The 12,337-nt window shown below is 37.4% G+C and overlaps 2 protein-coding genes across 2 annotated transcripts; both read left to right on the top strand.

The window, feature by feature from the left end:
- Nucleotides 1-294: 294 nt before the first annotated feature.
- LOC148620483 (tubulin alpha chain) lies at nt 295-3,407 on the top strand. Its single transcript, XM_088581394.1, has 3 exons — nt 295-454; nt 1,608-1,830; nt 2,230-3,407. The coding sequence occupies exons 1-3, from the start codon at nt 452-454 to the stop codon at nt 3,354-3,356; spliced, it is 1,353 nt and encodes a 450-aa protein (XP_088437520.1). The 5' UTR covers nt 295-451; the 3' UTR covers nt 3,357-3,407.
- Nucleotides 3,408-6,594: 3,187 nt separating this feature from the next.
- LOC148620482 (tubulin alpha-1A chain-like) lies at nt 6,595-10,249 on the top strand. The gene is made up of 3 exons (XM_088581392.1): nt 6,595-6,698; nt 8,504-8,726; nt 9,040-10,249. Exons 1-3 carry the CDS (start codon nt 6,696-6,698, stop codon nt 10,167-10,169), a joined length of 1,356 nt encoding a protein of 451 aa, XP_088437518.1. The 5' UTR covers nt 6,595-6,695; the 3' UTR covers nt 10,170-10,249.
- Nucleotides 10,250-12,337: the final 2,088 nt, after the last annotated feature.

Below are 12,337 nucleotides of genomic sequence, written 5' to 3'. Positions count from 1 at the left end.
TGCAGAATTTTGTAATTTCAGGAAGATTTCAAGGTCTTTTGGGGCTCCCGATTTTAGGTGTCTTATGAAACCAAGCCAGTATTTTTATTATTTTTTTTAATCAAACACCAAATATTATACGCATTATATGACAAGATACATGCATGTATGTATCATCAGCTAGTATAGACCAAAATGATACTTGACAATGAAGATAAGATAACAACGGACTTTATACAGAGATAGTCATCACACAATCATTACTCCTCGGTTGTATACTACTAAGTAGTTCATACATATATATAGCTAGATAATGATAATCGCACCTCCACGTGTCGGTAGTATAAAAGGACGAATTATCACAAGATATGGAAAAGTAGAAATCTGCGAACTCATTGACGGTTCGGTTGGATTTATACATCACTCATCAAGTTCATCCTGTTTTCTCTGAACAGTTTATAATTAGGCCAAGATGGTAAGAGAATATGTTATGTTTATCTTAGAGAGTAGTGTTTCTTGATAAATCGTGCAGTAGATGTGCTAGGTTAATATCTAAAAAACGTAATCTAGAGCGGATCCTGTGATTTTAATAAGTGGGGTCCTAAGTGACTGTTTGCTCATGTTTGTTAAAGTTTTGAACGAAATTAACAATATTTTCCTAGAAAATGTGGTTCCAACCCAAGGAAACCCCCTTGATCTGCCACTTGTCAAACGAGGGTGAATATCTCAAAATCGATCGGGAAGTAGGAGCAATCGGATATCGCATGGTTGCAAATATTAAGTTAATCAAGGGACTTTATTGTTTAGTCCACTGAAGGATCCTGAGTAACAAATTTACATACATGACTCGTGTACGGGGCAAGCATACATAACAGAATACTCAGGCGCGGACCAAATGGTTTTTGAAAGGGAATTAATTCCAGAAAGGGGTTCAAAGTTAGCAAAATTATTCAACAATGGGGTTACAACCTCCGTGCCCTTTTCACCCCATGCAAAACCTGTGTCCCCTTCTGCAAAAAATAACTATGGTTTTGCTACTACTAGTACATTTCCCAATGCGTCTCTAATAAAACTGTGAAAAGAAAGCGGAATATGAAAGACAAAAGACAACTTCCTTCAATAAAACCAAACACTCTACAAAAAATATTTAAATTCCTCAAAATATTTTGCATGTTCGTTTAACGTAACGTGGGAACGGACGAACTGACGATCATGCAGGTAACTGATCAAATTTCCCTCTGATTGCTGCAAATGATTCTATATGAGCATTTTCTGCCTCACATGGAGACTTTTCTAATAAGTCATACTGGAGACTTTTACCCTTTTTTACCCCACGTGCACACTGCAAACAGCGGCTGGAATACTTAAATCTAGTTATTATTGCACGTATTATAATGCTAAGCCATTCTGTCAATAATCTTTTTTGTGGTATTTGAAAATTAGACTAAACTCAAATTATTTCCAAACTTCTGAATAAACCCTTTTCTGTGTTTCTCTCTTTCATTTAATTAAAGATTGGGTCCATTTTGGTTAGTTCCAAGACTACAATACCAGTTCAACATGTGCATGCAATACGTAAAATCATTTTAAATTAACCGTACTTTGATTGTTTTTTTTTATTATTTCAGAGGGAATGTATCAGTGTACACATTGGACAGGCCGGTGTCCAGATGGGCAACTCATGTTGGGAATTGTACTGTTTAGAACATGGTATCCAACCTGATGGTCAAATGCCCTCAGACAAGAGCATAGGAGTTGCAGATCAAACATTCAATACTTTTTTCAGTGAGACTGGGTCGGGGAAACATGTTCCAAGAGCACTATTTGTTGACCTTGAGCCTACTGTAGTGGGTAAGCTGTTTAACTACTGATTTGATAATTATTCCTCTTTTCCGAATTGACACTTATTGATTTCTGTCAATATGACCAATTTTAAAAAAAAATGTTGTGGACTCATAGTCATGAAAATGAAATAGAGTTATTCCGCTTTGGTTAAAAAACTAAATGGGGAAGTAGCACATTTGTGAAATGGGTAAAAATCTGAACACATGTATACAATTACGCGCAGTCGAGAGTAGGGTCAATTCCGCAAGCAATTTCTGCTTATCTGGAAGTACATGTAGTATATACGAACTCATTTGGATGAAAGATTAGAAAAAATAAGAAATAAGAAAATAAGCTGGTTGATGAACAAACGATCGAAAAATTTCTATACCATTTTAACCATCAAGTATATTTTCATGCTTACAGACGAGGTCCGCACAGGTCCTTATCGCCAACTCTACCATCCAGAACAACTCATATCCGGTATGGAAGATGCTGCCAATAATTATGCCCGGGGCCACTATACCGTCGGGAAGGAACTAATTGACGGTGTTGTCGAACGGATCCGGAAAATGACCGACCAATGCGCTGGATTGCAAGGATTTCTTTTATTCCATAGCTTCGGTGGAGGAACGGGGTCTGGATTCGCATCTTTGCTAATGGAGCACCTTTCCATGGATTTTGGGAAGAAATCGAAACTGGAATTTGCGATTTATCCTTCGCCAAAAGTCGCCACTGCTGTCGTCGAGCCATACAACTCAGTGTTGACTACTCATACGACGCTAGAACACTCCGACTGTGCCTTTATGGTCGACAACGAGGCGATATACGATATCTGTAAGCGAAATTTGGACATTGAGAGACCGAGTTATACAAACCTAAATCGGCTTGTTGCACAAATAGTCAGTTCTATTACCGCCTCATTACGTTTCGAAGGAGCGTTGAATGTAGACCTTAACGAGTTCCAAACCAATCTTGTTCCATATCCCCGCATTCATTTCCCTTTGGCAACATACGCACCAATCATTTCAGTTGAAAAAGCATACAACGAAATTCTCTCTATTTCACAAATTACGAACTCATGCTTCGAGCCCGCTAATCAAATGGTGAAATGTGATCCACGTAATGGAAAATATATGTCTGTCTGTCTGTTATACAGGGGGGATGTTGTACCAAAAGATATAAATGTTGCAATTACCGCAATCAAAACAAAAAGAACAATTCAGTTCGTTGACTGGTGTCCGACGGGTTTCAAAGTGGGTATCAACTACCAGCCTCCAACTGCTGTCCCAGGGGGCGATCTTGCAAAAGTAGCACGTGCCGTCTGTATGCTCAGCAATACAACCGCCATAGCGGAAGCATGGGCTCGTCTGAATCATAAGTTTGATTTAATGTTCGCGAAACGAGCGTTCGTTCATTGGTACGTCGGCGAGGGTATGGAGGAAGGCGAATTCGCCGAAGCTAGAGAAGATCTTGCATCCCTAGAGAAAGATTATGAGGAGGTTGGAATAGATTCCACAGACCAAGATGAGGAGGAGGCAGATGAATATTGATATCTTTTTATATCTTATACGTATTTCAATTCAAATAAAATATATAATTTATTTAAATAAATAACAGGCATGTTTCAAGCCCCGTAAAGTTGTCGCTAAATCTAGTTGGAGTGAATACTTTAAATTACATGAAAACTTTTGAACCTCTCAAAGCTACGGTATGTCCCCTGCACTTGACACTTTTATACTTGCTAGGTTTAATCAAGCTTTATATTGCCTGATGAAGTAAAATAAATATCAGTGCTCTCTCTCTTCTCTACTGCTATGACCACTCTTAAATTTAATGATCATTTTTTGGGATATTTTTTTTTGCAACAAACATTTTTTTTAAATATGATGGCTAACAGTTTTGTTCAGCGGTGGCTCCTGAAATTCTCCCTTGGAGCCGCCTATGTTGTTTTTTCTTACAAACCATGAATGTTTCCAACGCTTTCACTTAGGAACAGTTATTAGTGTAATACACACAACGTACTTCGTGACTTCATATACATATTTTCAAAACAAAAATCAGGGTTGGGGCATTAATGAAACATTAAGTGATATTCCGTCTCGTAATGAGGAAAAAGGGTTGGCAAAAAATTGCAAACTCGAAATATATAATTTGAATTTTGCTAAAAAGTTATACTTAACCTGTGTATTTCATAGTACTGAGCGATTGTGCAAAGTTTTAAAAAAATCATTGATCCATTCTCAAGTTATCAACTTGAAACAGTGGGGTGGACGGACGGACATGCAACATTTCGGAGCGTATCACATAATACCTCACCACTTCGTGTGGCGGGTTATAATAATATCAAATTAATAAACAATTAACAAATATAACCAAATTTACCAAATATAGAGCAAGTTGAAGAGACTGCCCTTTTAGAAACCAAGCAGTTTTTTATGATGTGGATGTCACGTGGTAATTTTTATCACATGAATTTTTTTGTTCCAATGTAACTTTTATGTCATATATATTCAATAGTACAAACATTGTTTTAATCGACAATGGATGGCTCAGGCTATGACTTACAGTTTCCTAAGTTTAACGCCCGAGCTGCAATATTTCAGCTATATTTAGGCGATGAACATGAAATGGATGATAAAACGAACATGAAATGATGATGATGTAGTGAAAAATGGGATTGGACACAAAATTAATAGGGTCAACAAAGTTTGTTTGCCACTAGAAATATGGAGGGATGGGTAGGGTCGGGCAATTTAGCCTCCTGGGGCGGAGCGCAAAAGTTCCCACTCCTATCGAATACCACAGCAGGGTTCTTCAACATGCAAGGAACTTGACAGGTTTTCCAATACGGTGCACCACTATGGTTTGCGGTCAGGTTTTCCGTATTATACCCTGACGACCCCAACATGTAACACCAGAGGTACCTCATTCCACCACATGGGGCAAAGAACCCATTTGCTTATTGGGCAGAGCACCCTAGCCCCGGTCAGGGTTCTGTGCACTATTTAGTCGCCTTTTACGACAAGCTTAGCGCTGTTGCGGGGTTATTCTTTCGATACCTGGACCAGCACGGGGCGCTTGGTATTAGACCACACACGTAAACATCGCAATCAGTAATATTATACCCCCCACAAAGATAGTATACGGAATTGTAATCGACCACACTTCTTGCTATTTCAAGGAATTTTGCGACCAATCCTACTTATATTTCAAAGAATTTTCTGATTTCTCACAATTTAAAAGAGAAATCTTGTCAACATTTAAAGATTTAATAATTACTGATTTTCAAACCAAAAAAAATCTAGTTACATGTACTAACAGGCGCGAGAAAGATACTAAAATGCTAATATGTATAGCTTTGTGAAACCCGTGGTTGCAGCATTCTCTTACTTTTATATCCACCTGTCATATGACAAAACATTCTTAATATGATTTTCATTTCAAATCCACAAAATGATCAATCATTCACAAGCATTTGTATACAATATGTCAAGAATACATGTAATTCGATATGTAATGAATTTTATATCGTTCATTTCTATAGATCACAATACACATTATACTGATTGTTTTACTTGTAACATGTGGTAAAATTATTACATTATAGTTATCATATAAAATATTCAAGACAGAAAATGTGTCAATTATTTCAAGTTGCGACAAGAACAGAAATACTAGTACAAGTACGCACTTGTGTCAAAAACCAATATCTGTTATAAACTGTAAACAATAATACTACATATATTTGTATTTAAAGAATACATTTATTTGAACAGCAAAAGATACCCCCACCAACTCTTTTTTTTTCATTCGAGAGGGAGCATTGAAGTAGAGAAGGTAGAGCAGCAGTGTCTATAAATCACAAGATCTGGTGATGTGTTGCATGGGTTCAAGCCAGACAAATATTACATGTAGTACTTGTCTCTTGGGGCCTACCGTAGCTTTTAAGTCGTAGAAATTGAAAAAAAAATATGCTTGTAGCAAACGATTTACTGTTACAACACTTATAATGTGGGGAAAGTAGATGATACTTTTTTAATTATCATCTTAGCTATCTGACCTTGTGTTCCGAAACCCTTATTTACAAGATCGGACATAATAATAGGTTATTAAATACATGTATACATATCAAGCTCTTGGTGAAAATAAACTTCACAATTTATACTTTTTATCATATGAGGGAAATATAGCTCCAAATTTTCAGTCAACAACGATATATCGCCTCGTAAAAAATAAGTTTTCCATTTTTCAATTCACTAAGTTAAATCAATAACAATACACGGGGCTTAAAATCTTTTATATTACACTCCCTGTGATATATACGTAAACATTTGTTTCTCTTTTACATATTTTATTTGTTGGTCAATTCATGATACTTATAAATTTGAAAGATACGAAATTATAAGTTCTTTTTTTTTAATTCCCTGAATTATCTTCCCTTGGTTACAATAATTGTCAATTCATGTCAAAACAATTAGAATTGTTTTGACAAGTTAGTCAGGTTTAAAAACTCACTAGTAATATTTCTACGTATCGATTTCCAAACAATCGATAATAATAATTGATCCAAGGTAACGTCGTTAAGCCGGCAGCAACGATTCAAATACAATTTATGCAAATAACTGAGTAAATTTATACCGAAGCTCCACCTACATGATGTCATTTACCACTCGGAAGTTTGAAATTTCCCTTATTTACAAGCAAAAAGCTAGAATGTGCTGAGAACAGGGCCGCTGTCTCGCCCTAAATTCCGATCATATATAAACGAAAAATGCGGGCTGCATCATCAGTTAAAACCTGTGGACTCCTTACCCGTTCGTCAGGCTTTGCGAAAAACTTCGAATTCTTTTTTCTTCACTTTTCTGTGACCACCACATCAAGCAACAAAAATGGTAAGTAAACTATACTGTACTGTTTTATAATTTGAACGTGTTAAACCAAGATATGTGTATTTGATAGACCGGTTGCCGGCCGGTGATTCATTCATAATTATGATGAGGAAGTGCACCATGCTTTTTCCACGCGGACAGCTTTCATTTCAGCAATTGAACTACATCTATTTGTTGAGCTGATGGTAGTAGGGATGTGTATTTTTTGTAAGAATAACGTGATTATTCCAAACTATTTTACATTTCCCCGACTTGATATCTCATTTGAAATTCAAAATGACACATTTCTTTCAACGTTTTGTCCGCTTTTTATTCTTAACTTTTTTGTTTATTGGGATTTAACGCCCGAGCTGCAATATTTCAGCTATATTCAGGCGATGAACATGAAATGGGTGATAAAATGAACATGAAATGATGATGATGATGAAATGAAAAGAGGGATGGGACAAGGATAATAGGGTCGACAAATTTTGATTGCCAATAGAAAAAGGGAGGGATGGATAGGGTCGGGCAATTTAGCCACCTGTGGTGGAGCGCAAAGGTTCCTACTCCTATCGAATACTACAGCAGGGTTCTTTAACGTGCGAGGAACGTGGCATCTTTCCCAACACGGTGCGCCACTCGTTTGCGGTCAGGTTTTCCGTATTATAGTCTGACGACCCGAGCGTGTAACACGCCAGGGGTACCCCATTCCACCACCTGAGGCACACATCCCAGTTGTTCTTTGGACAGATCGCCTAGCCCCCGGCTAGGTTTCTGAGCACTATTTAGTCGCCTTTTACGACAAGCTTAGCGCTGCTGCAGGCCCATTTTTTTACTCCCGGACCTGCACGGGGCTTTTATTAAAATTCTTTTTTTTTATTTTATGCCCTTGTGTATAGTTAGTTCGTTTCTTAAAAGGGATAGTCCATGAATATAATAAATTTTACGACACGATACCGTCGCACCTAAAAGGGATAGTCCATGAATACAATAAATTTTACGACAAGATACTCTCGCACCCCCTTTTTTTTACGTGAACAGAACTGCTCCAACTTTATGGCACTTTAATGTGGTATCACAAAACTACTTTATTACATTTATCTGAAGTCCCATAAATATGTTCTCTTCTGACTTGTAACTTATTTAATTATATCTATCAATATTTATTTCCTTGTTAAGGAGGGTTAATATAACTTAAAACAACAAAAATATGGGCAAAAACAAAGAAGGTGGTGTGAGGACTGAATACACAATAAGAATTTTATGGTCTGGTGCCTCTATTGATTTTTATCCCACTTGTAACATGTTTCTTTTCACATCACTATGGTGACATCATCTCTGATACAATTTAATTAAGTCTGATTCATTTTAATCCAATATCCAATTTGCTGATTGCACTTAAGTCTTTAAAGGAGTTTAATCTAAGGCAATGCATAAATTTGCATAAAATGTATTAAATTCTTAAGCTTCTCTTGTTATGACATATCAGGTTTCTTCTGTGTAGGGGATTTAATCAAGAACCAGTTCAGGGTTAATTAAACTTAACTGTTTTCATATAATTTGAGTGGAAAGTATGTATCTTAATGGGAAAGATAAGTTCTCAGTGTGAACTTGAATTTTGTCCAGGTCTTTTGGGTGTCACTTCCACTTTTTATTTTCGTAACAGTCACATTGAACTAGTGGGAAAAAAATTGAACATCTTCATGCATACACATATGAAATTTTTTACACCTTGTTGAGATTTTTTCTCGATATTTTTTATACAATCATATAAACCCCCTAAACTCTTTAAGCTTTAAATATTTCATCTTTATATTTTTTTTCAGAGGGAATGTATCAGCGTACATGTTGGACAGGCCGGAGTCCAGATGGGCAATGCCTGCTGGGAATTGTACTGTCTGGAGCACGGTATCCAGCCTGATGGCCAGATGCCATCAGATAAGACCATTGGAGGTGGAGATGACTCCTTCAACACTTTCTTCAGCGAGACTGGTGCAGGCAAACACGTCCCTAGAGCTGTTTTCGTTGATCTTGAACCCACTGTTGTTGGTATGTATACAAGTAATACCAGGTTTTTCCTGAAACTACTATTGAACAGGAACATTCAGCATTATTTATAATTTTGCAATATCATCAAGACAAAAAAAAGTTCTAGACAATTCACTATGACACAATACAAAACAACTTATTGTTGAGAAATCCTGTATAACCCAATCAAGTGATACCAGAATTTAACATTTTTGGAGAAGACAATCTTCTAAGTACTAAAACATCCTAATAATAAATGTATTGATCCTACAGTTTACATGTGATGAACATTGAGTTACTTGTGTACCTAAATATGACTACTTTACTTTTTCAGATGAAGTAAGAACTGGAACATACAGACAGCTTTTCCACCCGGAACAACTTGTCACTGGTAAGGAGGATGCTGCCAATAACTACGCTAGAGGTCATTACACCATTGGAAAAGAAATTGTTGATCTTGTCCTGGACAGAATCCGTAAATTAGCTGACCAATGTACTGGTCTCCAGGGATTCCTCATCTTCCACAGCTTTGGTGGTGGTACCGGATCAGGTTTCACTTCCCTCCTCATGGAACGTCTCAGTGTTGACTACGGAAAGAAATCCAAACTGGAGTTTGCCATCTACCCAGCTCCACAAGTCTCAACTGCCGTTGTTGAGCCATACAATTCCATCTTGACCACCCATACCACTCTCGAGCACTCAGACTGTGCCTTCATGGTCGATAACGAGGCTATCTATGATATCTGTAGACGTAACTTGGACATTGAAAGACCAACATACACTAACTTGAACAGACTGATTGGTCAAATTGTCAGTTCTATCACTGCCTCTCTCAGATTTGATGGTGCCCTCAACGTCGACTTAACTGAGTTCCAGACCAACTTGGTGCCATACCCACGTATCCACTTCCCATTGGCCACCTATGCCCCAGTCATCTCTGCTGAGAAGGCCTACCATGAACAACTCTCAGTTGCTGAGATCACCAACGCTTGCTTTGAGCCAGCCAACCAACTTGTCAAATGTGACCCACGTCACGGAAAATACATGGCATGCTGTATGTTGTACAGAGGTGATGTTGTCCCCAAGGACGTCAACGCTGCCATTGCCACCATTAAGACCAAGAGAACCATCCAGTTCGTCGACTGGTGTCCAACTGGATTCAAGGTCGGTATCAACTACCAGCCACCAACTGTTGTACCAGGTGGTGACTTGGCCAAGGTTCAGAGAGCCGTCTGCATGTTGAGCAACACCACCGCCATTGCTGAGGCCTGGGCTCGTCTTGACCACAAATTTGACTTGATGTACGCCAAGAGAGCTTTCGTCCACTGGTATGTCGGAGAAGGTATGGAAGAAGGAGAATTCTCAGAAGCCAGAGAAGATCTTGCTGCTCTTGAGAAGGATTACGAAGAAGTTGGAGTTGACTCCGTTGAGGGTGAGGGTGAAGAGGAGGGAGAAGAATATTAACTTTTCTATCAGCAAAAACTGTGCAATGTCATAATGTCAGTGCAATCTTAATTTCGAAAACAAAAAGCATTAAGAATCAATACATGTTTCTTTTGAATGCCATGATCCATTTAGTCATCCTATTTTTTCTCCTTGATCTATAACACAGTAGTGTTAGTGATATCAATTTGTCTTGAGTGTCTGTCCTGTCTGTGTTCCAAGCTTTGAGGAGGGAAACGGCAAAGCCTAAATGATTGACCCAGTGTTCACATTTGTTGGTGATAAATCTTGGTTATTATTTTATTTTGTGAAGTATTTCTACAAGTTATTGGTGTTAACACTCTTGAATTCGAGATAAATATGATGGAACTACCGACTTTAAAAATAATTGTTATTAGCACTATATTGCAATTTCACACAGTGTTCGAAAAGTCTACCTATACAACACCTAAGAAATGGCTTACAATAGTATCAAGTGCAGAAAAAAGTTCTGAATAACAAACTTGCGGAATGTGGTATAATTTGTTTCCTAATAATTTGACCTCGGTGAACTACAATGAAAAGCCTAAACATTGCGGTCGTTTAATGGTATGATACATTCGTTGTCTGTAAGCACTTGGTTTTTGTGCAAAGTTCTCGCGGAAATCAAAAGAATGTAATCCAGGGACAAAGACCAGACATACACAACAGAGAACATGAAACAACCAAAATAGGACATACAAAGCAAATGAGCAACTTAAATGTCAGTAAATTATTAAACCCGGTTCCAAATGAAACCAGGAACGAATTTTTCTGATGTCCAGACAATGACTTGACTTGCAGTTATACCACGGGGTGTCGTACCATCAACGGAGTAGATTCCCATCCCCTCCGGCCCTTAAATTATTAGGGCGGGAATTTTTATCGCGTTAGTTCCTAGTATTGAGATACCATAACACATGCACAAATCTTCCATTTCTAGGTGTCTATAACGACAGGTCGTCTGAAACTGTCGAATAGCTAAAATTAGGCTAGCAAATATCTTGTAAGAAATTAAATAATCCCGTCGCACCACATATATGTGAAGGGTTTGATGAGAGTCTACTATTGTAAGTTTCCTTGGCCTTAATTTAACGATCAAGTGTTTCCCTGATGTTACTTAGAGTAAACAGGCCAGTGTTTCATTAAAACAATTCTCCGGTTGACCATTTCCTCAACTCCTGCATTTTTCATCGAATTTTCAATTTCAGGTGATTTTGAGTTGAGATAAAATCTCGATTTGTTCAGTTTTAATTTGAAACCGGACCTAGATCTTTTAAAGATAGTACTACATACAAAGTACCATAATTTCACAAAATAATTTGTGGTTTGGGTCCAACCACAAGGGTAACATCAAAGTTGTACAAGGCTTCATGACGAGTTGTATGGCTGGAATTCTTATGTCGGGTTAGTGTTTGTGACTTAACCGTTTAGGAAAAGTTTCTTTTTAAATTTGTTTTCCACTTTATACCAGAACTTTTATATGGGTCTTGTAAGTTCGAATTGACCATGACCCGTTTCACACAAGCACTTATGAAATGGGAGGTTGGGCTGGTTATTAGCTTAACCGTTTGGGTAACAAAATGAGCCCAAAACTCAATTTTCCGGTTTCCACACAATGACGAGTTCAATTAGTGTGAATCCTTGGAAACATATTACAATGTTCCAAGATTTGAGTAAAGGACTACACCAGGGGTTGACCCTCTTCGTTGGACAATTTTGTTCATTTCGCACAAATTAAAGACTGAAACGAGCATCAATATTCACATGACTCCTCACAAATGATGATAAAGACATAAAAAAAAGTTGGGAAGATATATTATTAATATTGGGAGTTAATACATATACTTGGTATATATTTAATGCATTTCTAGTCCTGTGTTGTGTATGTTTTGAGTGCATTTACATTCCCCTCATTGGAACCTTTATGGAACAATGTGTTCAGCGTTGATAATAAGATTATTTTATTTTATATACCATCACACCGTAAAACAGTAATAAATTCTTCACTGTTATATTGGTCTGTTCAAATATGTTAAGCTACTAATCATGCGCGGAACAGATTATATTTTTAAAGAGGTGGATCTCCTCGTGCAGAGTTGGGAGTTGGAATAATAAAAAATACATAATTGCATTAATACAATATAAGAGAAATAACGGTTTTGTAATTA

Source organism: Perna viridis, chromosome 4 (genome assembly GCF_037379345.1).
Source record: "Perna viridis isolate PV_CMFRI_1.1 ecotype Kerala chromosome 4, ASM3737934v1, whole genome shotgun sequence".
NCBI classification, from domain to species: domain Eukaryota; kingdom Metazoa; phylum Mollusca; class Bivalvia; order Mytilida; family Mytilidae; genus Perna; species Perna viridis.
This window is presented reverse-complemented; position numbering and strand designations above follow the sequence as displayed.

Bases quoted from the DNA above. Each gene is read 5' to 3' on its own strand.
- LOC148620483 (XM_088581394.1), top strand. The intron at 1,831-2,229 runs GTAAGCTGTTTA...TCATGCTTACAG, and splicing joins CCTTGAGCCTACTGTAGTGG to ACGAGGTCCGCACAGGTCCT.
- LOC148620482 (XM_088581392.1), top strand. The intron at 8,727-9,039 runs GTATGTATACAA...TTACTTTTTCAG, and splicing joins TCTTGAACCCACTGTTGTTG to ATGAAGTAAGAACTGGAACA.